The sequence below is a fragment of the Eubalaena glacialis genome, chromosome 15 (genome assembly GCF_028564815.1).
Source record: "Eubalaena glacialis isolate mEubGla1 chromosome 15, mEubGla1.1.hap2.+ XY, whole genome shotgun sequence".
In the NCBI taxonomy this organism is placed as follows: domain Eukaryota; kingdom Metazoa; phylum Chordata; class Mammalia; order Artiodactyla; family Balaenidae; genus Eubalaena; species Eubalaena glacialis.
In genome coordinates, this window is record NC_083730.1 from 86,983,145 (window position 1) to 87,010,678 (window position 27,534).

General features: G+C 46.3%; 2 protein-coding genes across 18 annotated transcripts in view; both read right to left on the bottom strand.

Moving 5' to 3' along the window:
• PITPNM2 (phosphatidylinositol transfer protein membrane associated 2) overlaps positions 1 to 11,892 on the bottom strand; it is a 143,187-nt gene extending 131,295 nt beyond the window's left edge. For 2 of the 4 annotated variants that reach the window (XM_061170407.1, XM_061170411.1), the window contains exon 1: positions 11,805 to 11,892. The gene's annotated coding sequence lies outside the window, so the exon portion shown is untranslated. The remainder of the gene's footprint in view (positions 1 to 11,804) is intronic. The other 2 variants (XM_061170409.1, XM_061170410.1) reach the window with 2 other exon arrangements.
• Positions 11,893 to 13,731: 1,839 nt separating this feature from the next.
• Positions 13,732 to 27,534, bottom strand: part of MPHOSPH9 (M-phase phosphoprotein 9) — a 55,143-nt gene continuing 41,340 nt past the window's right edge. For 7 of the 14 annotated variants that reach the window (XM_061169954.1, XM_061169953.1, XM_061169961.1 and 4 more), the window contains 10 exons: positions 25,516 to 25,650; positions 24,479 to 24,654; positions 23,184 to 23,330; positions 22,250 to 22,370; positions 21,343 to 21,446; positions 20,427 to 20,674; positions 20,054 to 20,122; positions 17,568 to 17,619; positions 15,385 to 15,433; positions 13,732 to 14,008 (listed from right to left, as the gene is read on the bottom strand). In XM_061169954.1, the coding sequence (XP_061025937.1) occupies positions 13,882 to 14,008; positions 15,385 to 15,433; positions 17,568 to 17,619; positions 20,054 to 20,122; positions 20,427 to 20,674; positions 21,343 to 21,446; positions 22,250 to 22,370; positions 23,184 to 23,330; positions 24,479 to 24,654; positions 25,516 to 25,650 (1,228 nt within the window). In that variant the 3' untranslated portion in view covers positions 13,732 to 13,881. Of the gene's footprint in view, positions 14,009 to 15,384; positions 15,434 to 17,497; positions 17,620 to 20,053; positions 20,123 to 20,426; positions 20,675 to 21,342; positions 21,447 to 22,249; positions 22,371 to 23,183; positions 23,331 to 24,478; positions 24,655 to 25,515; positions 25,651 to 27,534 lie in introns of those variants that run through there. The other 7 variants (XM_061169962.1, XM_061169963.1, XM_061169957.1 and 4 more) reach the window with 7 other exon arrangements.

A 27,534-nucleotide genomic window follows, 5' to 3' on the forward strand; every position in this document is an offset into this window, starting at 1 on the left:
CTCACGTGTGCAGGACAACTGACAGCCCACAAAACCACCCTCTCATCCAGACTCTCACTGCATCCTCCCCTGCACGGGAGCATCACTGCCCCTGTTGGATGGATACAGAAACCGAGGCACAGAAAGGCGCGATCATCAAAGGCCATTCACCTTGGAAATGGTGCAGCTCTTGCCTCCCAGACCCCTAGGCCCTCCTGGTTCAGTTGTCTTTCACTGTTCCCCATCCAGGGGCAAGCCAAAGTCAATATCTCGCTGGCCCAGAAATGGCCCAAGTGTCCATCAACAGATGAACAGATAAACAAAAGGTGGTCTGTCTATACAGTGGAATATTACTCAGCCCTGAAAAGAAAGGAAATTCTAACACAGGCTCCAGCATGGATGAACCTGAAGGACATTCTGCTCAGTGAAATAAACCAGACGTGAAAGGACACACACTGTATGATTCTACTTATACGAGGTACCCAGAGGAGTCAAATTCACAGAGACAGAAAGTAGAATGGTGGGTGCCAGGGGCTGGAGGGAAGAGGAAATGGGAAGTTGTTGTTTAATGGGGACAAAACTTCAGTTTGGGAAGACGAAGAAGTTCTGGACATGGATGGCAGTGATGGCTGCACAACGATGTGAATGTACTTAATGTCACTGAACTGTATGCTGAAAAATGGTTAAGATGGTAAATTTGACGTTATGTGTATTTCACCACGCAAAAAAAAGAATGAAGTACTGATACATGCTACAACATGGATAAACCTCGAAAACATTGTTACATGAAAGAAGCCAGACACAAAAGGTCACACGTTGTACGATTCCATTTATGTGAAATATCCAGAATAGGTAAATCTATAGAGACAGAAAGTAGATTAGTGGTGGCCAAGGGCCAGGGGAGGAGAGAGAATGGAGGATGATTGCTAATGGGCCTGGGGTTTCCTTTTGGGGTGGTGAGAATGCTCCAGAATTAGACAGAGGTGGTGGCCGCACAGCATTGTGAATGCACTATATGACACTGAATTGCACATTTAGAAATGGTCAGTTCTAATGTTACATGAATTTCACTTCAATTTAGAAAAAAAGAAGGAAAGGAAAGAAACTCTCCCGTTCTCTGGCCTTCTCTCCTCCTGCATCCAAATCCTCACCCGGTGCCCTCTTTTTCTGCTGGGCATCTGTCCAGCGGCCCTTCCTGCCCCTTCCGTGCGCTGCACACACTGGAACCTCCATTTTCCCTCTGCGTCCAGGCCTGAGCACAGCCAGGGGATTGGAATCCTTCTGTGTGTGTGTCCTTCCGAGCAGGTTAGGATTCTAGTGAGAGCAGGAGAAATCTGGAAGGCAGCCTCCTGGGAGAGCAGGTGGGCCAGACCACCTTCCCCAAGTTTTTTTCGTCAGAGGCTTCATTAAACCCTCTTCCAAGTTCAGAACAAGGCAAGGTGCTCCGAGGAAGCCAAAAAGGTATAACTCTGCCCTGCCCCTGGGAGCCCCCGCCCGGCCCAGCTGGGACGCCTGGGCCCCGGGAACTACACCAAGATAACGACAGTCCGGGGATGGCTCATACAGTGTAGGGAGCCCCAGGGAAAAGCAGACCCTCTAACTCTTGCTGAAGGGACCCCGGCCTGAGCCAGAGGCTCCCACGGGGACCCACCTGTGTCTCTTCTCCACCTGGTGGCCACAGGCCCTTCAGCTCTCCCAGCTCAGAGGACATAGCAAGGCAGCCAACTGCGGTGCAGGTGGGAGAGACAAAGCGTTGGCCTCCACCTCCTCCCTTACCTGCTGCTGCATCCTGACCAGGCCACTTTGGGTCCCTGCTCTTTCTCTAATGAGCAAGAAAAAGGTCAGAAGTGGGGCAGGAAGAGGGGAAAAACCCAGAGCAAACTGACCCAGCCCCAGCTGAGAACCCAGAGTGGGTGGTGAGCAGGGACCACCCTCATGGACAAGCCCCAGCCCACTCTGAACTGTGCCCTTTTAAAAAGTGCCTGTCCCACCCCCATAAACGGGGTTCCTAACTCAGCCAGTCTGAAAGCGGCTCTGACCTGAGGGAAGGAAAAGGCACCACTTCCCAAGACCTCAAAGACACACAATTGGTGGAGCCTCTGACCACAGTCTCCTAGGCGTGTGGCTACAAGACTTGACAACAGGATCCCAATGGGGCCTCCAACTCATGTATGTACATGGCCGTGACCCCAGAGCATGCAACCCTATCTTGGGGAATCTAATCTCGCTCTAAATCCATGGTGCCTTTTGGCCTCTTTGAAGAGCAAAAGCTACAGAACAAAAGAAGAGAAATTCTGTTTTCCTCTCTGGAAAAAAAGAAAAGAAACAAAAAACTCACACAAACCCAAACTGAAAGCTTCTGGGCACTGTTCAGACTGAACTAGATCAGGAAATACTGATGGATTTTTTTTTTTTTTTTTCTTTTTTGCCACACCGCGTGGCTTGCGGGATCTTAGTTCCCAGACCAGGGATCGAACCCGGGCCCTCAGCAGTGAAAGTGCAGAGTCCTAACCACTGGGCCACCAGGGACTTCCCCTGATGGATTTTAAAAACAACAACAACGTAACAACATGGCACGGGCCATGTAACGGACGTGACAACATGAACTTGAAGAATCGAGGACCCCGATTAGGACAAGAATCCTGGCCAGCAGGTAACCTCCTCTGTGGTTGGCCCAAATCATGACCTCCCTGAGCTGTAGTGTGCCCGTGTATGAAACACAACAGCTGAAAGCACTGGGTGCCAAATCATGACCTCTTCGAGCCTCAGTTTCCTCACCTGTAAAATGGGCACAGCAGCACTTCTGGGTATCAAATGAAGCACAACGGACAGAAGCACTCCATGCCATGGAGGGTGTTACACAAAAGGTGGATGAATGAGAAAGGCCGCTTTGCCTCTGGACCTCTAGCCACCGCCTCCCCGCAAATGGTCATCAGGCCCTGAGTCACCACCAGGCCACTATGCCGGGCACCAGGGACTCAAAGACAAATAAGCCAAGGTCCCTCAGCCTGCAGAGCAGCTGGGCTAGACCAGGGATCCCTATGGTTTGGAGAGGGAAGGGCTGCCGCCTTCTCCTTGGGCAGGAATCTCAGTATCCAGAAGTCTATCATGAAGCATCAACCTGGTTGGGTACAGGATGGGTGCCATTATCAGCCTAAACCTTCCAAACACCAGTCCTGCAGCTCCCAGGCCACCAGGACAAACTTGAGTGAACCGAACATCCCAGATTTCACAAGCCGGCTTCCAGTTTACAACCGTGTGGTGGGTCTCAATCCTGCTCCACGCCCAGCCTGGGGTGGTAAAGTTTCAGGGAAACGGAAAGTCATTCCTCCTGAAAGGTCAAACCCTTGGACTTGGTTTTTTCCCATGCTCCTTCCTGCTCCCCTATTCTCCTAAGATGCTGAATTCCTCTTTTCCTCCCTGCTGGAAAGTCAGACAGAACATTCCTCAGGAAAGGGGACAGTTTGCCAGGAGAAATAACAGAGGTAAAAAGAGAGAGGAATGGGTGTAATTGGTGCTCTAAACCTTGGTACCCAAGGAGTGCAGGGCAGATGCGCTGGTCAGCATGCATCACCACGACCTCACGATGCTCGGGTGAGTCACCCGAGTGAGGCTGGGACCCGAAATGAAACGAGCAGCTTGGGAGCTCAGCTGAATACTGATGTGGGGATCTGTTCACCACCTCCCTTGCTACTCCTGGCAGCAAATGCCCAGGCTGCGTGGCCCCCAAGTATAAATTAATGAGCTCCTTTCCACACCAGGTTAATGCAAATCGTGCTCTGGACCAATGAAACAAGCCACTTCAGAACTCTGCTTCACTGGGTTGGAAAATGTCACAGGAGTAGGGGAAGAAATGAGGTCTTAAGTTATGCATGTCCATTTGACGGCTCAACAAGGGGGAATGCTTTCAGAACTCTTGAAGCTTTTGTTATTAATGGTGTTTTAGTGTTGGGTTCTTAAACACATCAAACAAATTTCCTTCAAACTGGTAGTTACCGACTGCCATGGGGAAGGCTGCAGGCCTCCCACCTCCCAGATGGCTCAACCACAATGAACGTGTGGCCTGTCAGATGCACAGCACTGATGAACTAATTGAAATATGCTGCAAGAAGCAAACCCCAAATAAATGTGAAATAGCTGTTTCCTTATGCAAGAGCCCGCCCGCCGAACTGCCTCCATGGCTGGCCGTCCCTGCCAACTGAACGGTCCCCGGGCTCCTGCTTCCGTGTGGTTTTCAAAAGACTTAAATGCTTTCTGTCCATTGTGATTACCCAAGAGGGAAAAATTCTAATTGCAGAAAATGTTTGGTTTTTCTCCCTCTTATGGAAAAAAAACCCCAAAACCTGCAAGTGAAAAGTCAACTCTCACAAAGTGCCCAGTAGGACAGAAGAGCGCAATGGGCCAGCCAGCGATAAACCGGCCTCGACCGCGCCTCCCCATCTGCGGGAAGCCCCGCCTCCCCGGCAGCCCCGCGCCCGGATGGAAGCTGCTCCCTCCCTGTTGGAAATGGGAATGGCCACCTATTTCTACCCCGATGCCTACCCCCGCCCCCCACCCTTCAAGGTGGGTTTTCAAGGGTCCGTAAAGAGACAGCAGAGGGACAGCTGGCAGCACCCACGGAGTAGCCCTCCCTCCACCCGCCTCACGCAGGGCCCTGGCGCCTGGTGGGCGCTCCCTGGGGCCTGACTCCTTCGTCGACCGTGGCCAGGTGAGGCCAGGAGGCTGCAGGGCCTGACTCAGACCAGCAGGGCAGCAGCGGGAGAGAGCTCTCGCCCCGCTCCACAGCACAGCCGATGAGTCAGCCAGACCCTACAGAGACCTGGGGGAAAGCCCCCCCAGCTGCAGAGAGAGAAAATTCCATCCTTCGCGGGGAACCATTTCCGAAAAGGGAAATAAAGAACCTCGGAGAGAAGAAAGAGCAATAATCCCTATTACTTACGTACCAACTCTTCACAGGGCACACAAGGCAGAACATTTTTGGAAAGGTTTCCAGGAGTAAGAAGGCGTAAGAAAGCCAGGATTAGAGGGTTGGGGCCCCGGGAAGCCCCATGCTGGCCCGAAATGCCTCAAGAGAATCATTTCTGGGACTTCCCTGGTGGTCCAGCAGTTAAGACTGCACGCTCCCAATGCAGGGGGCTGCAGTTTGATCCCAGGTCAGGGAACTAGATCCCGCAGGCTGCAACTAAAGACCCTGCATGCTGCAAGGAAGATCCTGCACACGGCAACAAAGATCTCCGTGTCGCAACTAAGACCCGGTGCAGCCAAATAAATAAATATATATGTATTTTTTAAATGGTAAAAGCTTAAAAAAAAAAAAAGGATCATTCCTTTGGGCGAAGGGCTGCCCTTGGCGCCTCCCAGCAAAGACCAGTTACTTCTGTTAGACGTGGGGCTGCCGACACCCCCTTGTGTGTGAGAACACGGGACGTCCTGCCTGCAGGCTGTGGAAAGGGGAGATGGGCGCCCTTCTGAAAGGGATATAGGAGGGCGAGGCGGGGAGCCTATGCCCGGATATTTCTCCTTCCTCTGGCACCCAAGACAGAGCAAACACAAGAAACTGCGGCCCCGGCCTTCATTCACCAAGTAATTACTGAGCATCCACGAGGGGCCCCGTTCTGTACGCTGGAGTTACCATGGGGGCAAACACAATGACAAAGACGGCAGATGGATCACTGCGGTGGGGGTGGGGGGGTAGCACGAGGAGGAAAGAATGTCATCGCGAATGCTGCAGGAGCTGAGAGGAAAGAACCACACTTGGGATCAGCCAGGAGTGGGTGCAAGTCTTGGCTCGGCCCCAGCTATCTGTGCAAGCTCCAACAAGTCACCTACCTCTCTGAGCCTGTTTCCTTTCTGTAAAATGTGGCAACAGTCCCTCCTTATCTCTCCGGAATGCTGTGTTGTGGAACTACTTTGTATAAACTGTCGGTACTCGGTACTCGGTATTCACGGATTCCCGTATTCACGAATCCGCCCACTTGCTACAGTTTACTTGTAACCCAGAAACTGACGATCGCGGTGCTTATGAAGTCATTTGCAGACATGCACGGCCGGGGGTGGGGGGGGGGGCGGGTACTGAGTCACCCAATGTGCAGCACAGGTCAAACAAGGTGGCCCTCTGCCTTTTGTTTCAGTTCAAACTGTCAACAAGTGTCCTTTCCGTGATCCATTTACTGCCACAGTTTTCACACTTTTGTGCTTTTTTTGTTAGTGATTTAACATGGCCCTGAGCATGAAGCTGAAGCACGGTCTAGTGCTCAGAGCCGAGAAGGCTGTGATGTGCCTTATGGAGAAAACTCGTGTTAGATGAGCTTCGCTCAGGCGTGAGTGATGGTGCTGTTGGCTGAGTTCAATTAATAAATCAATAATATATATTAAATAAGGCATCTTTAAAGAGAAACACACGTAAGAGAGTTATGTATTGATCAGTGGACAAACACATTGTGACCAGAGGCTGGCAGGAACCTAACTCCGTATTTCCCCTAAGAGCAGTGGTTCAGGGCACTTTACAGAACTGCCAGGAATGGGCCTGGACTGTGTGCACACATGACCTAGGATGTATTATACTCGAGGGCTTCTGCTCTGTGAGGCCATCGCTCCTGCAGCTGACGTATCCACACCTGGCCTATCAGCATCACTCCGAGATGGAAATTAGCCTCGGGGTCCCCGAGTCCTGCGGCTTCTTTTAATAACTCTCTGCCTTTCCCCTGCACTCCCAACACCTTCCCACAAGAGGGAAACGGGCCTGGGACTTCCGGGCTTCAGCGAGGAGAGGGTGCGAAACTGCATTCTTGATGCTCTTCCCCAAAGCTCTTGCTTGGGTTTGATTTGTCTGTTGCTGGAACCCTGCCTGTTGGTTCATTTTGTTTCTGTCCTCTGGCAAGGGCAGTTTTTTGTTTTTTTGTTTTTTTCAAATTTAATTATTCTTCTGACGAACTTTATTTCAACAGTAACTATATTTTTTGTTTGTTTTTAAACGATTAAAGCAATTTTATTTTACTTTTTTTTGAATTTTTGAATTTTATTTTTTTATACAGCAGGTTCTTATTAGTTATCTATTTTATACATATTCGTGTATACATGTCAATCCCAATCTCCCAATTCATCCCACCACCACCCCCCCCCCCGCCACTTTCCCCCTTGGTGTCCATACGTTTGTTCTCTACATCTGTGTCTCTATTTCTACCCTCCAAACCGGTTCATCTGTACCACTTTTCTAGGTTCCACATATATGCATTAATATACGATATTTGTTTTTCTCTTTCTGACTTATTTTACTCTGTATGACAGTCTCTAGATCCATCCACGTCTCTACGTTTGTTTTTTTAATACTTATTTATTTGGCTGTGCCAGGTCTTAGTTGCAGCATGCGGGATCTTTAGTTGCTGCATGAGGGATCTAGTTCCCTGACCAGGGATGGAACCCAGGCCCCGTGAATTGGAAGCGCAGAGTCTGGACCACAAGGGAAGTCCCAAGGGCAGTTGTTAATATGAGTAATTGAAGTGAATGCCAGCTCTCCTCCCCAACAGTGCTCTTTTCTGCCTTTGGTCATAAAGGTTTAGCAGGGGTTTTTCTTGGTGATTGCTGGGCTGGGCGTGAGGAAGACAGTACCCCTGTACCCGTTTGACAGGAAAAAAGGGCTGATGTACAGGGCTGCTGTCCGACTTCAACTCTGCCAGTATCAAGAGCCAGCACCAAGCTGGTAATTAGGGACCTGGGTTCCAGGCTGCAGGACAGGTCTTGGGCACTGCTCTTCTGTCAGCCTCACCCTCTCATCCTTAATGGGGTACAGCCCTCCCAGCTCCAGTGTTCCCAGACCCTCCAGCAAGGCCGGAGAAGACTTGAAAAGGCACCACCAGGCTCCCCACTTTCCCTCCAGACCGATTCTCTCCTTTCACGCAGGAACCTTTTCCGGTAGGGCCGTGGTGATAACCACAAATTTGACTCTAAATCCTACACACCTTTCCAGGTGCTTTGACTATCAAAACTCCACCCATTCTTCAAGGCCTCCTTCAAATCCCACCTCTTCCAGGAAGTCAACCCTGACCGCCTTACCCAGAAAGGGTGTCTCCTCCTCTGAAGCCTGTCTGCTGTTTAAGCAACACTTATCTCACATGCCCGGTGTTACCCGTGGGGCACATCTCCCTAACCACACCGTGAGTCGGCCTAAGTTTTAGGTGCAATGTTACATATTGTATTCAACTCTTATCTGTCCAGTTTTCCAGAAACCTTTTGTGATGAGTTATAAAGAATACAGATAGATTTACACTTACATATACACGTGCACATAGACAGACAGTAAAGTAGAAATAAGTATGCTGACCACAAGGGTAAGTGAATACAGTCGCTACATGAAAATATCGCACTGTGCTCCCAGCATCCTGGAAGCCAGGGAAGAGGAGGTGACCATAATCAGTTGGAAAGACAGTGTGGGTGGAATGGGAAGAGTCTGGCAGAACTGGGTACAAACCCGGAGTGCCTTAGGGCAAATCAGTTGACTTCTTTCTCTGGGAAAATGGAGGAAGAACACCATCTAACGCGCAGGGTTCGTGAGGAAGCCTCGTGCACGCTGTGTGCGTGCAGTACACAAACCATACATGTTTTCCTTCCCCACCTTCCTTCTCGTTATCAAAGGAAGAAGCAACCTACTTGCCCCGCACACAGGGGAGGCAAATCTTGCCTGGCCGTAAATTCTAAAAGAAATTTTTCACACGAGACTCTGTAAGAAGACTTGAGCAGAGAGGGGGCAATGCCCCACGTTACAGTCAGCCCTGGTTTTAGAGCAAAGCCAGACGAGGATTTGCCATGGCCGCCATGGCTCTATTTGATCACATCCCGGGTACCCAGTGAAAGCCTAATAAACATCGATGGAAGGACCTACAGAGAAGCTACTTGAAGACCACTTAGTGGCAGGGGGTCCTGGTGAGCAGGTTTCAGGAGGGCTGTCTGCAAGGCTGACCACCTCTCCTGCCCATGGCTGAGGACGCAGGCGTAAGATCACTGTCCTTCCATGACAGAGCACATGCCCGCCCCCCCCCACCACTGCTGTCTTCTCCAAAAGCAGCAAGGCAGCGATCATGAAGCACCAGAAGTTTCCTCTTCTTCTTTTTTTTTTTTAAATAAATTTATTTATTTATTTTTGGCTGTGTTGGGTCTTTGTTGCCGTGCGCGGGCTTTCTCTAGTTGCGGCGAGCGGGGGCTACTCTGTTGCAGTGCGCGGGCTTCTCATTGCGGTGGCTTCTCTTGTTGCGGAGCACGGGCTCTAGGCACGCGGGCTTCAGTAGTTGTGGCGTGCGGGCTTCAGTAGTTGTGGCTCGCGGGCTCTAGAGCGCAGGCTCAGTAGTTGTGGCGCACGGGCTTAGTTGCTCCGCGACATGTGGGATCTTCCCGGAGCAGGGATCGAACCCATGCCCCTGCATTGGCAGGCGGATTCTTAACCACTGCGCCACCAGGGAAGTCCATCACCAGAAGTTTCCTCTTCTAATCTCTACAAATGAACTGTACGTTCTCCACGACTGGCTCTTCTCAGGGACCAAGCTGAAAAGCCTTAACGGGATGCGATGGTTAAGAGAACATCTGCCTGGTTTTAAAAGAGGCCTCTAGATATGGAGGCAGGCAAAGTTGGGCCCCAGTGAGAGAGGATGTACAGTCAACTTGGGACAAGGGCTCTTAGCTCCTCACCATTTAACCGACAGACATTTTCCCTAGAGCCTCCCATGTGCCAGGCATGGGGGATGCAGAGAAATGAGATTCAGCGCTGATCTCACAGGAGCTCAGTCTAGCAGGGAGGCACAGAGTAACATTTAACTGCCGTTCTGCGTAAGTTAGATTAGGGTGGCACAAAGGTGGAGGTGATGGACTCCACCTGGGAAGGCCAATGAAGACAACAAGCCTGGGTCTCGGTAATGAACAGTCATTAAGGCAGAGGACGCAAGGCCCAAATCCTACAGGGCCTCATATAAGCAGAGGAATTTTCTTTCAGATTCCATAAGGAAGGACCAACCAAGATCAAGAGAAACCAAGTGACTCAGTGAAGCTCGTACGACCTTATGGGACGACCAGGCCTGGAGCCTTGACTCCCACAGTTCAGTTACCCTGCTGCATCCCCTGCACGGCGAGTGCAGAAGGCCAAAGAGAGAAGCCCATTCCACACCCAGCGCCCAGAGAGCCCAGAGTCTGTGCCTGGCCATCGTCATAGCAGAGCATGTACTGTCCTAGTCATCTGGCAAGTCCCTCCCTGTAAGAAAAACAGCCCTTCCTAACTCACTGTGTTTCTCTCTGCAAAGGGAGAGGGCTGGGAATCTCCTCCGATCACAGAGGAAGAAGAAGAGTTTAACAGGGACCGTCCAGGAGTCAGATAAGCTAGGTCCCCAGAGGCAAGCTGGGGAGGGGGCTTCTAGCCCATCCAGACACTGACGCTGACGGTACACAGGGTGCTGACCCAGGGCGGGGGACCAGGGATGAATCAAACTCCACCCCTGTCCTCCATCATCCAGGAGCTCACAATCCAGCCGGGGAGATAAGCCAGGCCCAAAAGTAACTATAAAATAAGGCAGGCGGTGATAAGAGTCACACAAGAGACACAGATAAGGTGCAGTGGGAGCTCAGAGCAGAGATGAGTCACGTTGGGGGCTTGGCCGCAGGGGAGATTCAGATGAAGGGGAGCATTTACCACATTCCCCTCAGAAAGGAGGAGGGGGGGCTCTAGCCTATAGCCCCAGTGGCTCCCAGGTAGGGGCTGGGGAGAGAGCTAGGAGGGGACCAAGAAAGATGCTCAGAGGAGGTCCCCTGTGAAGAACCCTGATTCTGAAGGGGAGGACGCAGGTAGGCCTGAGACTTTGGAGAACTGCCCCAGCCCATATTTCAGAGGCAGGGAGAGGAGTGTAGGATGAGGAATTTGGAATTTACGCAGGGGCAGCAAATGCGTTGAAAAGAGACAGAGCTAAAGATTTGCCTTGAAATGACATTTGCCTAGCAAACACACGCTATTTATTTAGAATGTCCATTTGAGGTTTCCCGGCGGAATTAGCTACACATTATGGGGGAGACGGGCACTAGAGTTTCCCTCTCCCCAGGTCCCCCATCAGCCCTGCCCCTGACAAGCGAGGCTGAGGAGGTAGGGAGGAAGCTCGCCGGTCTGAGAGAGCGCCGGCCCCTCAGGTTACAACAGCAAAGGGAGACTCAAGGGATGGAGAGGGGCCAGATTTTCCTCCAGCGAGGGGGACACCGGCAGCACTTCTTCCAAGTCCTGGCCCCCTCTCTGAGGGCCGCACCCCGGGGGCGCAGGCCCCGGACACCCACCCAGCCAGGCCAGCGCTGGAGGGCTGTCCAGGTGGAGGCGGGAAGCCCAGAAGGCTAGACCGAGGGCTTTGGCCACCACTTCCTCCCGGCCCCTTCCCAGCACTGCACACACACCTGCCCCTTGGCCGCCGTGACACTTGTCACTGGGGGAGGGGAGTCCTCCGCGCCCCAGCCGGAACCGACGGAAATTCGGCATTAGCGTCGGGGGCCCCTCCTGAATCCCGAGGGCCAGCGCCTCCCGGGGGGCCGGGCTGGGGGCGATTTCCTGAGCCCGGGATCCCCGCGCGCCAGACCCTCCTCCCCGCGCGGGGCGGCGGGGCCCGGGTCTCCTACTTTTCCCTCCCGCCGAGCGCGCGGGCCGGCGGGCAGGCGGGCGGGCAGGCGGGCCTGGGCCTCCGGGAGCCGCCGCCCGACCGGGGTCCCCGCCCCGCGCCCGGCCCCCGCCTCCCCCTCCCCGGGGGCTCCGCGCGGGCCTGAGGAGGGGGCCCGGCCGCGCCGCCTTCCGGCCGGGCGGCCGAAACACTCACCCCACTCCGCGCGGCGCGGCTTCGTCCTCTTCGGCCGCGCTGGGCCGCCGCCGCTTCACGCCACCCGAGAGGCCCCGGCCCCGCGGCCCCGGCCCGGCCGGCTGCGCCCCGCGGCTCCGCGCGCCGCCGCCGCCGCCGCCGCCGCCGCCGCCGCCGCCAGCTGGCCCCGGGCGAGCGGCCGTGCCCCCGCGGGCATGCTCCCCGGCCGTCGGCTGGCGGGCGGCGGGCGGGCGCACGTGCGGGCCGCCGCGGGTCTGGGCGCTCGGAGCGCGGGCCGCGGGCCGACGAGGAGGCGGCGGCCGGCGGGGCGCGGGGCCGGACGCGCCCGCGGACCGGCCTGACAGCTCTACGCCGCGGCGCCGCCGTGCCCCGCGCGCCCCAGCGGCCGCTGCTGCCCGTGCGCGCCGGGCCCGCCTCGCATTCCCTCACTCGGCGGCAGGCCTGCGCCTCCGTCAGGCCACGCGGGGAGCCGCCCGCCGCCTCCGCCCGCCCCGAGGGCCGGCCTCCGCCCGGAGCAACCCGGCAAACTTGGTGGCCCCGCTCCGGCGCCGGGCGTGCTGTCGCCCCGGCGACCCCCGAAAGCCCGGGGCTCGCTTCCGCGCGGGAGGCCCCGGGCTCTGGACCCGGCCCACGACCTCTCGGCCCTTTTAACACCATTGGCCTCGCCTGTCGGGAGACTCGCGAACAGTTAAGAGGGGGAGGGAACGAGCAGATCTGCAGAAATTGGGGGGAAAAAAAAAAAATCAAGTCTTTCGGGAGTAAAATGACAAATCAAGGGGAACGAACTGCGGAAGACTTCGGAAGGCATTTGCAATGTGTGGACAAACCAAAGGTAGTTAATTGAAGTCCAAACCTTGATGCCGGGTACTTGCATCAGTTACCGACCCGATTTGCAGAAATAGGCATCAAGGAGTTCTCTCCTCAGGATCCCAAATATGGTCTGGACCAAAAAATGAAAATGCTCTTTGGTCATCAGAAGTCGTGAGAGTAATAGTAGCCAGAGGGTAAGTTCTAGTCCCTGACCTCAGGGAACCGGCAGAGGATCAGAAAGAGCTTCATCTTGATGTTCCCTCCCGACTGGACGCTCCAGTTGGACCAAGAGGGTACTGAGTGAAATTTAAAGGAAATCACAAAGCGTATATATAGACTGAGCAAGGATGGCCTTGTTTGTCAATATCTGAAGTAACTGAATTAACCAGGGCACACCCAAAACCTATGGGTAGTTTACCTATCACTAAGTACCGCCTTATAAGGTCGAGAGGAGCCGGGGGGAGTGCTTTCCCCTGGAAGGGCAAGGGCAAGCTCAAGTTAAAGCGCTCCAAGATGAGTTCAGATCAAGTCAGAGAGAGAACAACCCTGACCAAAGTCTGTCCCATCTCCTTGGACATTGAATGGGCCAGGAGAGCCACTGTAACACAGCTTGCCTCAAAACACCTGCCTTATGATCACACGGAGACAAGTGAAATACTAAACCCTCAACTCCTTCCCTCCACCAAGGGGTGCCCTAAGACCCATTAAAGGTTTTCAGCCCCAAGGCTGTTCTGAGTCGGCCAGGGACTTGAGTCATCATCTGTCTCCTGTACACCCGTCCTCCTTGCCTGAGGGCCCGTGGAAACCGGACTGGATGACAGACCCTTTTGCTGCTACTTCTCCCTGTACTTCTGCTTTGACCTAATAATAAAAGTAAAAAGCAAAAAAAAAAAAAGGGTTTCAGAGCATACAGATCTCCAGAGTGAGGCTCTGCCTGTAGGCCAGTCGGAACGGAGCACCTGGACGGCTGCCATTGTAACCCTGCCATGACTGCCCTCAGACCAGTAACTCGGAAGACGTAACACCATTAAAAACCAGATCCCACAGTTAGCCAGTAGGAATAAATACACTAATATCACAATTATTCGTATCCACAAATATTTATTAAGTGCCTGTGTTCAAGAATGAAGAGGAGATGGTCCCTGCTCTCATGGAGCTTACAATTTCATTACTCCAGCATTTGACTAGATTTAAAAACTGCAACAAGCACTGGTCTTTGTCTAATGTCAGCAGCACTACAGGAAGCAAATTTCTCACATTATATTGGTCACTGTTCCAGTGAAATTGTGAATAAAACATTATCTTTGAAGTCTGTAGTCACAGCGATGACATGACATATAATGTCCAGCAAATGCAAATTTATGGCTTGATTCCTCGTATTTGAGAGGGGTCTGCTGAAATAAAACACAGATCAAAAGGGGAAGGCTTATTAACACAGGTCCTAAGAATACTGGTGTAGTTTAATATATTATTAAACTGCCACAGAACTCTTGGCAAGGCAGGAAATTATTTCCTGCAAAATCTGTGCAATATAATTGGTTTAATCAGACCTGCAAATCTCATAACCATGTACAATCACTTATGATGGGTAAATACGATTTACCTTTATGATTCCTAAAGGGCTCTAGACATGTATTTATTTTTTAAAGCTTCTTAAAGACTCACAGCACAAATGGCACATTAAAATTTAGTGAAAACTGCTTTTGAGATATCTAAAAATTAAAATGACAAAAATGTCTAACTTTTCTACATTTATAAGTACAGAGTTCAGAATTCAAATAGCATTCAGCAAAGCACCTGGCTTTTCTGAGTTAAACAGGGGAACAAATTTTGGTTGCTTATCAAACTCCAAAAGCAAATCATAATCTTCATATAGATCTTCCAAACGTTCAGTGGCAGCCACTTCCTTCATGTGCTCCTGTGTCACAGGCCAGCACCTTTAGATGTCTAATTATGGAACATTCAAAGGTGCAATTACTTTGATTACATTGGCAATACTTTTTTTTTTTTTTTTTTGGTAAAACAGCCTGTATCAAATAACCCCAAAATCATCTACTTTACTTAAGATCACAGGGCTTCTGACCTTACACTAGACAAGTTATCAATTACTCATTAAAAAAAACACACCAGAGGGAAGCTCATTTAAACTCTAAGAAAGCTCATTTTTTGCAAAAAGATGGAGAGAACAGCTTAGACCACCTAACAAATGTCAACCAACCCAAGGCAGTTTTTAAGTCAATCGCTGGGGACAGTCTACTTTTCTATCTAAGAAAGCATTGAAATCGCTACTTCAAAAGCCTATTTAATAACCCAGAATGAATCAGAAATGTACTGTTTATTGAAAACTTACTAAACACCAGGCACTTTACATAAGCTCTCACAATGGAAGGAAGCTTCTTATCTTTACGTGGAGGAAGGCAGCCCTGAGCAGGGTGTGACCCAGGTCTGTCTGGCTCGCCTGTCCCCTGCCCAGCTGCTGCAGTCCTAGCGCTGCCTAGTAGCTACATCTACTTGGGACCCTCGAAGGACAGAGGACATTACCCCTACCTCAGGAGGCTTTTCAGGGAAAGGAAGGGGGTAGGTCCAGAGGAAAAGAGAGCAGTAACTCTACTTGCATTTTAAAAGGCACTTCCCAGAAGTGGAAGATTCACTTAGGTTTTTTACTAACTGCACCTCAGCCCCAGACAGCAACAACAGTTGCTTTTTAAGCTTGCCACCTCTCCAGCTTTCAGGTTGTTTTTAAATGGAGTATTTGTACGTTAAGCATTACCAAAGGGAAAGACGGCTGAAAGGATTTTCCTTGGTGTCCCTCTTCACAGCTACGAAGAAAAAAAATTTTTTTCTTAATTTTAAATAAGTGACTGATACTTCCAATCTATTACACATGTCACAAATCAAAGCATATGTTTTCTGAGAGGTACAGAAGACATTTTAATGGGGCTTAAGATTGGAATAAGACTACTAAGAAGATAACTCCCTGACAAGAGAAAACTCTCATCTCTTCTGAAATGGCAATTTCCTATTCTTAAGACTGTAATAGACTTTACAATAAAAGTAGGGAACAATGAAACATCCTAATAATTTTCAAGTTAGTTTTTAATGTCATGTATAGGAACACATTAAAGGGAATATCATTGGTAAAGTCGATCCCTTTATTAAGTCTTGACACAAGCTCTCCTGGAACTTGATTAAAAAGAACGTTTTCTTCACTATAACTAGGAGATTAAAAAGAAAAAAAGACTAGGAAAAAACACCAAGAATAAGGCACTTGATTCTGCTGATGAGTAACTCTGATTAGCTGGAGGTCTTCAACAGTTTGCAGGAGTTGGAAGCAAAGGTTTGATTCACGGATAGGAAGGAGAAAGAGAGGCAGCTGTCAGGCGACCCCCCGCTTGCTGAGAATCCCCCGAGCTGAGCAGGGAGGCTGCAGGCACCAGGCCCGAGCTCAGGCAGGGGAAGCTTTGGTGAAGGGTGCTCAAAGATTATCTGAGGTCCCTGCTCGAAGGCATACATATACCCTAATGGAATAACGGGTGGCTTGGCTCAATATAACTACATGCTATCAAGAGCCACAGAAGAAGGAGAAAAAGCTCAAAAGTAAACCAAACTGTAAAACCGGAATCAGTGGGAATCAATGGTGAAAGTTTGGAATGAGTCTGTTTGTCAACACATACCGAGCTTGAATATGTGGGCACTGGGTTCTGACTGGCCACCAAAAAGTGGGCAGCTAAGCAGCCTGGACCTGACCAGCAGTCAGGACCTCTACCTGCTATGCTCCCGATCAGAGCATAGCCTCCTGCCCCCGTGCTACTTCTGAGAGCCAGGAGGCATTGCCAAGGCAGCGCGCCGGAGCCCTCCAGCAAGGCCAAGGGAAAGGCACCGAGCTCTATCTAGACACGTTCCCTGTCCAGTAACAAGCAGGGAAGGTTGCTCTCATCTCAACCTACTGTTCTTACAGCAGCTACTATGGGAGTATTTATTTTTCTTTTTGGCGGGGGTGGAGAGGGGTTAAAAATGTCTTCATGACGATCTGACAGCTGAGGCCATGTACACTGAGGAAACTGGGGTTGCTCTTACAACCTCACTGAGCGGTGGCCTATATTTCATAAAAGCTTTATCACCTCATTGTCAAGGGCGGGACACAAATTATATACAGAATGATGGGCAGAAAGCTACAACTCCCCAGTTGTTAAACTTTTCTGAAAAGTACTACATCTATCACAAAATTAGAGAATTACATCTCTATCATTTTTCTTTCTTACAAATAATGAAGTTTAAGGGAAACAAAATGAGATATTATTACTTTCAAAGCTTTCCAATACTCCATCATTTCCAACATTTCCATTATTAACTATTCCAATATTCACTCTAAGACACGGTTCAAACACGAATTACATTACTATTTTTAAAAAACTTCAACACAACTAAATCCAGGGTGTGCTGTTTTTTGGCTTTTTTTTTTTTTGCATTCAGCATGTATTAGTCTATCATTATGGAAGCTGTTCTTAAGCATTTATTTTAAAAAAAAATCATATTCACAATGTAGAACAAGTTTATAAAATTGGTGTGCAAAGTTAATGGTAAAAGGATAACACTATTTGTTTAGAAACAAAGCTGTCTCCCCTATTTACATTTCCTTATTCTTGATATAAATTGGATACATATACTATTTAAAAATAATACTTTTTAAATAGTAAAATATACAAGAGATTCCTGAGAATAACAAAAATATCTTGAAAATATGTGGCCATTTGAAGTATAAAATAGCAAGTGTAAAGAATAGCATGATTGTAAAACTACTGTTTGAAAGCTTATAAACAGTACAAAATAGTTTGCCTTTTCTGAGTGCATAATTACACATTAGTGCAAACAAAACTGTCTCAAAATTTAATGGCTACAAATCTCAAAGATTTGCAGAGGTGCGCAAAACATGAAATTTCTTTAATGTCATACGAACTGAACCCAGCTCTCGATTAATCTTCTCCAAACGATCTTCCAAGGCTTCCTGGGTAAAAATCATGGAAAAAACTTAATTAGAATTCTACATCAAGTTCACCGATTCTATAATTACCACCAAAATGACTTTTCTTTCAGCAAAAGAGCAAGTATAAAACATCAAAATTACAATCATTTTGGTTTTTACACAAATCGCCATTTACATTATTTCTTTTAAACTAAACATAAATCAACTTTTCAACCATTCAAGATAACTGCTTATCTTTAAATAGAAGGAGAGAATTATTTGACTCCGTTGAACTGAGAACAGTACAAGAGGAACCTAGAAGGTTCTTCAGACATTTCGCTAGAAGAAACGGACACATCTGACTGGTGCCGTATCCCACTTACAAGTATATCAAATAACTTTCTTCTGACAAAAATTTCTAGGTTAAAAAAGAGGAAAAACGCTGGAGGAGACTTTTCCAAGAAACAAGATATTTCACAATGAGTCAGTGTAACAAATGCTACTTTTAAATAAATAGCACTACTGTTATATAGTACCTGGAATATATATTCATCATTTTAGATACTTTATTAGATATTAACTCCAATGGTATCCTGAAATAAAACTTAAAAATTTTCTCTTCAACAACTTTAAATTGTAAAAAAAAATTACACGTTCATTTTAGAATTTTTAGAAGACAGACGAGCAAGAAGTAACAACCACTGTTCCCCTTTCCTGTTTTTTTCTGCAGATAGGAACACCATTTTCAAGAAAAATAAAATCAGAATCAAACTCTACTTCAGAATGTTTTTCAATTTAACTTTTCTTGTTATGGAATATACTTTATTTATGACATCATTTTAAATTAATGTGCAATATTGCATCAGATATACCATATTTAATCAAGAATCTTTTAGTAGAAATTTAGGTTGCTTCTAATTTCATATATCACAAATAGTGCTGCAATATATATTCTGAAACATACCTCTATACATACCTATAAATATTGCCTTAGGAATCATTCCCAAAAGTAAAAACGCTAGGTCCAAAGAAATGTAAAATTTTAAAGCTTTGGATACATGTCAAGCTGAACTCCAGAAAGTCTGTGACACTTTCTCCTTCCACTTGCAGTGTACAAGGATAAGCTTTTCCCTAGCCCAGGTTCTGGTGGGTTTTTGTTTTTTGTTTTTAAATACCTGCCAATGTGATAGTTTAAAAATGATGCTTTTGTTTAAATGTGTGGGGTTTTTTTACTCATTGGTGAGGCCAAGCATTTTTCAATTTTTTTTGCCCAATTTTACCTTTTTTACTTATGAATCATATACAAGCATCCTCAGCCCTTTTTTGCTGCCATTTGTCTTCTTACTGGATTGAAATAGCTTTGACATATATGAACAGAACCTAGGGCCCTTTAAGTCTTATTTTAAGAGCTTATCATCATTATGTAAAAAAATATATTAAACAAAAGTTTCAGATACATTTAGAATTAGAGTATCAACAAGTTTTCCTTCTGCTTTCCCAGTAAACTATTTTATTTTATTTATTTATTTATTTTTTTGGCTGCACCTCGCGGCATGCGGGATATCTTAGTTCCCCGACCAGGGATCGAACCTGCACCCCCTGCATTGGAAGTACGGAGTCTTAACCACTGGACCGCCAAGGAAGTCCCCCCACTAAACTATTTTTAAATGAATTTTATGTGTTGACTTTTACAAGTTATTGAATAAAAACGTTCAGAACAACAAAAACAATGAAAGAAAGTCAGAAAAAGAAGTTAAGGATACAGGCCCTAGAAAAAGACCTCTGCTATTTTCTGTGTGTCTTTCTCACAGATCAATCTGAAACTGAACTTTTCCTGACATTAAGGCATTGAAAAGCCAAAGCTTGCAGTTATATAAGAGACATATCCTCGCTGTTATGTTTAAAATGTTACAAAAAGAGATTTAAAATGTTCCATGGTTTCATGCATTTTAATTCTCTTTGAAAAGCAACTAAAAAAAATGTACACGGGCCACTTCGCCTGCACCATCTCCTGCTCAATAATGGAATCACATCTCTCTTTTTAACCTCACATCTATTCCAGTTGCAAAGTGCCACTGTTTTATATGTCTACTAAATGGAAAGGTGTTCAGAAATAAATTGCAGATTGGGGAGGAAAAAACAAACACAAAAAAGGGAGATTTAATGTGAAAGCCTTAAAAATGTAAAATCTGTTAATAGCCATATTGCCATTCGCTCCCAAGTTAGTTTCTTGAAAACATGATGGCATGAACACCTTTTTCTTAGAAGTATAAAGGTAAAATCACTTTTTGTTCCTGAAAGCTAGCATGCAGTTATAAAATATGCTATCACTACCAAACACTTCCTGTAAAGGCTAAAAGTTTTGATCGACTGTTTCAGTGTGCCTAAAAACTGTGATATTAAAAAATCATCGTGGTTAAACGGAGCACTGACTAGCATCAAGCCTCCAAAGCAGACTCAGGGTAAGACACTTCACCTGATTCAATCTTGTCTGCAGAGTGATTCGTCCTCCAGTAGAAGGCATTCGGCTTAGTGCTGCCTCAATCTGTTAACACAAAAAAATGTTTAAATAAAAATAGAAGAATTCTAATTAGTGGCAGGGAGGTTTATAACAGTATGGAAAGAAAAGACTTCAGCCTAGTATTTTCTTGTCCATCTCGACTTCACATAAGTTCCCTCTGTCACAATTAGTAACAACAGCTTGGCTCACACACGTTTCTAGTGCAGCTTTGTGTGGCATCCACAGTAACTTCCTGGGTTTGACTCAATAATTCCCTTCTGACTGTTCCTCAGACATAAGCATTAAGTGCAGAAAAAGATTTAAGACATTTTTTTATGTTTGTTTTTACCTGGTCTTTTTCTTTTGTAAGTTCATCAAAAAACCGTTCCGTTTCAGCTAGGGTCCTAATTTTTGCTGTATACTCAAAATCATTACCCTGTGGTGGTACGCAGGCAGGCTTACACTGTTCATAGCTAACTGATTTATTCTTCTCCCAGGCTGATCTCACAGGGACTTTCTTCGCTCCACTTGGCAACGGTTCAGGGGAAGAGCTATGATTAACATGGATGTCAGTGGTTCTTTCTGAGTATTTTTTTTCTGTCAGAGAGAAAAGAAATTTCTTTTATTTCTTATCAACTCTTCTAACAGAGCATGTACATACGAAATATGTTACCCAACTTCACTTTCTGAAAATGGCTGCTACACAGCCAAAAAAAATGTAATGAAAAGAGATACATAATCAATCATATATACTCAGTCTTCTTCTCCACAGAATTCTAAAAGCCCTGCCCTCAGTTTGACAATCTTCACAACTTCCCTAAATAAACTTAAAGCAAAAAAAAAGTTTAAAAACTAAACAACACATTTAGTGGACATATACCAACATTACAGAGTTAGTATTTTAAGGGCCTACCCAAGTGATTTCACATACATTATCTTATAACTTTATAGGATAAATGAGAAAAAGAAACTTAAAATATAAATGAGAAAAAGAAGGTGCATATAAGTTACAGAATATAAAAAACTGAACAGTATGGCCCTGGTAATTAAACATTAACATCCCCTGTACCTCGGTTTCCCAACTTTCCAATGAGGATAACAACATTGACACAATATGAGTGTCACAAATGCTTATTTTTAGAGGCCCTTGGGTAAAAAAAGATTTAAGTGCAGGATATAATGACATTTAGAACCTTGAAAAGATACCAGAAACTCACAAAATGAAAGACTAAAACCATAACTGATAATTTTTTAGGAAAAGATACCTTCTGAGTCATCTAGAGGAAGAAACTGGAGTTGTTTCCTTGGATTGGGACGTTGTACTGTAGACACAGGAACAGTATCTAAATCATCCAAAAGTATATCAAATCTATTGAATGAAGCAAGTTACTTGTGAGAAAAAAAGTGTTAACTGGTGTTCTCTATCTCCACTAGAAAGATGAGCTGGCATCCAGTTAACTTACGTATTCACATATTTTTAAAAGAGAAAGGTGGTCATATAATTTTTTAAAACTGAAATTTAATTTATATTTTCTAACACAAAATTATATTTACATACTGGCGACGTAAAGCATTTACCAATACATTATCTCATCCGATCTTTGTAACAACCATATGAAATAAGCAGGTAGGCATTATTATCCCCGTTTTATAGAAGAGGAAACTGAGGTTCAACGTGCTTCAGTAATTTTCCCCAAGAGCCTGCCAGAGCTGGGCCACCAGCTCTCATGTCTTAGGAGTCCAGTGGTCTTCCCACCACAGCACACACTTCCAACCACACTTCAGAGGGGACAACTTTCTCAGGAGCACAGGTAAACTTATGTTTAGTGCCAGGGCCATACCAGGACAGCCCGCTTTCTTGTACAAATGGCCCCCAATTTTCCCTGTATCTTATACCTTTTCAGGAGAACAAAGAATTATCATTCTATATCCAAAGGCTGGAAGAGGTTCTGAGGCAGTATTTAAATTTTATAGTAGCCAGTTTACATACTTAAAAACTGTTTTCACGTATTATAGTACTTTTTTATTTTTAGTATGACATTTATTTAAATGATTTAAATCCATAGAATCCCCATTAACAACTGAAAAATTAGTGACAGCTAGAGGCATAAGTTGACATTTTAAAAAAATCAATACTATATATATTTTATTCAACAATTTTAGAGAACTTACCGAATCGGGCTGCTTTCATTTTTGCTAAGTAGATGACTAAATCCTGGGGACAAATTTTCTTTAGGGGATCGCTTTGGACTATAAGCCACAGTCACTGGTGTTAACATAATCTCTCTTTTTGCTACAGAGGAAAACGAAGAGGAGACAGTCTGTTCCTTCTATGTATGTGCTAGGTTGGCAGAGCATAGCTTCTTTTTCAGTACCTTATTTCTAACTAAGAATACATGTTCATTGTAAAACTTTTTGAAAGATAAATAAGAGTATACAAAGTAAAAATAGTTCATAATCCGAACATCTAGAGGAAACCACTGGCAAGATTTTAGTGTATCAGACTGTAGTTGCAGCACTCTGACTCAAAACTGGTTTTTCAGGATTTTAGAAGTCGACTGGAAATAAGATGGAAACACCAGTGCACTAGTGAACATTCCTAATAACACAGTCATACACAAATCTCCTCAGCAGTTATGGAAATGGAAATTAAGGACACAGAAGCCCAATGCTTAACTTTAAGACCATACTTATAATTGGCTAAAGAAAAAGGTGACTAATGCTGAGTAACCTTAGGTAAATATATGGAAAAAAACATCATTTTTCAGGCTAGCTTAATTTGTTTGAACTAATGTTTAATTAGATAGCTGTCAAAATAGCTAGTTGAGTTTGTCTCAAAAACTGTGAAATGGTATTAGTTGCAAAACATTTGCGGGACACACTCAAAAATCTCACTTTGATAAATGGTGAGAATTTCTTCAGTTATAGTCATAGTAACTGTGCAATCAGACGGTGTTATTGAACAAGATCATATTTAGGGATTCTGTGTTCAGAGCACTGTACTAGGCGCTAGGAAGAGTGTAAGGGAAACAGAAAGCATCAAACAGTGTGTACGGCTCAGATGCCACTCTTCCAAGCCCACGAGACATAAACCTCTAGCTCTTACTTGGAGTACTTGATTTACGATTTGAAGGTGGTAAAGATGACGATCTCTGTGAAGCAGAATTAAATCTCTTTTGTCTTTGCTGGGCACCTTTCTCTGGGGACCGACTTGCATTGACTGAAGTGTCAGTTTGCCGAGGAGTCACTAGTTCTGTAACAGAAAAATGTAAAAAAAGAAAAACAAAAAAACAAAACAAACCTAGCTTCAGTTATCTGCTTTTTATTACCAGATGGTTACACCAAGCAAGCAATTCTTCTCACCATCTAGATTATAATGATTACTTGCAAAATGCACCACATTACAATGCTAAAAAATGCTTGATGAAGAAAAACGTGGGAGTTTTTAATGAATTCATTCTGATTCTCTGTTTACAACTGGCATTCAAGGTGATTTTTCAAGAGTTTATTTTTAGAAAGCAGGTCACTAACTTATTTACTAGCGGATACTGCTTTGGAAATGCAATGCCAAAGATGTTAATGACGTAATTAGCAGGCCCAACCAAATAAGCACCAGAGAAAGTACAAGTGCCCGGACCTGTGAAATAAACAGTATTAAACATACTTCTTGTCCTACTGATAGATGCTCAGTAACCAAGAAAGGGAGAGTAGGAAATGTTACATCTCACTTTATGAACACCAAATGCCTGTCATAACTTTTTGATGTGTGCAAGTAAGACAAATTGATATGGAAAGTTTTCAAATATCCTTAAGAATGCCATGTAAATCTTTAATAATCAGAACATAATATGTCATTTGAAAAGGTACGTATGTGATGACAATGATAAATTAACAACTGGGGGAGACTTCCCTGGTGGTCCAGTGGTAAAGAATCCACCTTCCAATGCAGGGGATGGGGTTTGATCCCTGGTCGGGCGGGGAACTAAGATCCCACATGCCGCGGGGCAACTAAGCCGGCGTGCCACAACTACTGGGCTCACACGCCCTGGAGCCTGAGCGCCACAACTAGAGAGAGAAAACCCGCACGTCACAACTAGAGAGAAGCCCGAGCGCCACAATGAAGAGCCAGCACGTCGCAACAAAAGATCCCACATGCCTCAATGAAGATCCCGTGTGCTGCAACTAAGACCCGTCATAGCCTAATTAATTAATTAATTACTTAAAAAAAAAATTAACAACTAGGGGATTCAACTGTCTGCAATGGGGCCGAAACGGCATAAAAATAAATTTAACTTTTTATTACTTGAGGCATTTCATTTTAAGAAGGTAATATAATTGGGGGAGAAAGGGGAAGAGACCTATATATCTGTATTTCTATCAAACAAGGAATAAAATACTTACTATTTGAGGTATCCTCTTTCTCTGTCTGTGTGCCCCAATTTTTAAATACTTTTTCTTCATCAAGTTCTTTCAAAGCTTTCATGATTGGTGTGTCTGAAGTGTCTCTTTGTTTTTTTATCAATAAACTTGTTGGTGAACTTCCAGGTGAAGGATCCTTTTCCAGAGGAGAATGGTACCTTAAATAATAATTGTAAGACACACGGTGCTATGAACGGAATATTTGTGTCTCCCCAAAATTCTTATGTTGAATGCAATTCTTATGACGAATTCCTGTCCTCACCTTTTGGAGGTGATTAGGTTTTGATGAGATCATGAGGGTAAAGCCCCCATGCTGAGATTAGTGCCCTTATAAAATAAGGAAGAGACATCTTGATCTCTCCCTGCACACGTGCACCAAAGAAAGGCCATGTGAGGACAGAACCAGCACCCGACCATGCTGGCACCCTGATCTCAGACTGCCCACCTCCAGAACTGTAGGACATAGCTGTTTGTTGCTTAAGCCACCCAGTCAAGGGTAATTTGTTGTAGCAGCCTCAACTAAGATGGTTTACTGGGATTACTAGGGGAATAACATGAGGGTTGACAGTTACTCCACAATGAATACGTATGCTTCACAAGGCAAATCAATAAAATTGAGACTGTATATAATAGACCAGTGCTTCCCAATCCTTTTCACAGCCTAGAGCATACAGAAATATAATATTTATATGGCACTCTGGAGTAAATGAACGAGGTTGCTCATGGGGGCTCAGCTATATGGAGGGTGGGGATCAACCTCTTGTCCTAACTGCAAGCCCGTGCACAGGGCACACCACTACGCCAGCGGCACAGGTGGCGATAGCTCTGCACGGCCTACAAAAGGAAAATTTCCGAAAAGCACTAGCCTTTCAAAATAAAGTAAAAATCAGATCCTCAAAATTAAGACATAAAAGGAACAAGGAGATGGCTCTTTACAACTTCCTCAACTTTGAAAGGAACTGAAATCTCTAAGAAAACCTAACAGTCTCTAAATATGATCGTCAACAGAGCTGTCTCACCCAGGAAGGCAGGTGTCCTCCGGATGGCTGGCTGCCTTGCTGTCCCGCGTGTCCAGAGGCTGCCCGGTGAAGATGGAATGCTCTGCTCCCGGGATCAGCCACTTCCGCCGGCTGACGTCGGAGCTCGCCAGCGCGCTGTGAGGACGGGAAGTGTTCTCAGGCATTGCACGGTCTGCACTCCAGTGTAGACTGAGCACATACAGAAAACAGCCTGCTCTGAAATAGTACTTCCACGTTTACACAGGAATTTAAGAACCGCATAAAACAATCTCATTTTAGCTAGATGAACTCTATTTTACAGTTTTCAGCTCCAACTGAATTGTTATTCTTGGTTTCAGAAGAACAGTCCAGATTCAGGTACCATCACGTGTACCCGGCTCCGAACACCCCGGCCCAGCCCCTCACCGCACTTCACACCCTTTATGCCCCGTCGAGCTCAGGGCCCTGAGGTGAAGCAAGAGCACCTTGCCTGTTCCTCCCAGACCAGCACCGCCGACAGAATTTTCTGTGAAGACAGAAAACGCCCTCCATGTGCACAGTCCAATACCGTGGCCACCGGCCACAGACACACAAGCTCGTGAACGCTTGCAACGCAGCTAGATTTAAACAGCTGTGGTGGCCGGCACTGCTGTACTGAACAGTGCAGTTCTAGACCATGACATTCCTCCCTGAGACTGTGAAGCCCGGCCCGACTGAGGCTCACCCCACCGTACACTCCGGTCACTCGAGGCCTCATCCTCTCCACACCGCCTCCTGCCCTCACCCCGCGCGCCCTCCACGCGCACACGGGAGCTGCTCCGAACTCCCGCCAACGACTCGACTCCCTTCCTCAGTCGCCCCTTCAGAGGACGCTCACTGGATGCATCATCCCAGAGAAGACAGCCCCCTTCAGAAATCAAAGCTCCAAAGATCCTGTGGCTCCCGTGCTCCAGCATCCCCACGACACTCTCACCGCGAGGCCCACGACCCTGGGCCTCCCCTTCCCTGTGCACCAGCCCCTCCTAGCCTTCGGGCTCCTCTTCACCCCACTCCCACCGCCACCCCAGCACACACTCCTGGTAATCAGTACTCATCGCCTGGACCCCCTTCCCTGCTCACTTTCCATCGCACCTGACTGGCAGCAAAACCTAAGCCTGTCTGACTACAGTGAGCTCACTTTCCCTCTGTGTCTGTACTCCTACAGTTGAGCTTTGCTGGAAAAAAAGCTGCCCAGCTGTGTCGACTGGGGTATCACCACAGAATCACAATCACTATCACTATCTCAAGTGGACGCCCAACACTGGCTGCCAACACATCTTTCCGTAATTAAGGAGCTCTGGTTCCCCAATATGACTATCTGACACCCTCTCCACTCTCCTCAAACCTCTTGCCCCAGCCTTGACTGTCAGGTGATAACCTTGCATCACACTCCAGAGAGAAAATAGAAACCACGAGACAGGAGCTCCTGTCTTCCTCTCTCTGCTTCCTTCCACAACCAAACTTTTTAAGAGCTGCCTCTTTTATCTATCAGTATTTTCATTTCAGCTCCCAGTCACTCCTTTTCCCCTCAATTTTTAAATTAAGAATCATTTCAAACATTCTTAGAAAATTACAAAGAGTCCTATAACAAGCACTTGCCCATACTTAGTTTTAATAAATGCTAACATCTTACCATATGTGTTTTTAATTGTAAGACATAAATAGCATATATATGGTTGTTTGCATTTTTAAAATTACATAAAGGGCATAATGTACACATCCTTTTAATGCTGCTTTTTCTACTCAACATTATGTTTGAGACTTACCCATGTTAATATATATAGCTCTACCATTTTAATAGTTTATCCACAGTATGACTGCATCACAAGTCATTTATCCTTTCTCCTGTTGGTGGATGTTTAGTTTCTAATGTATCACCTTTCAACAATGCTATAATGAACATGTGTCAGAATTTCTCGAAGGTAAATACCTTACACTAGAACTGTGGAATTTGGGGTGTGCACATCTTCAGTCTTACTGGATACTGACAAATCACTCTCC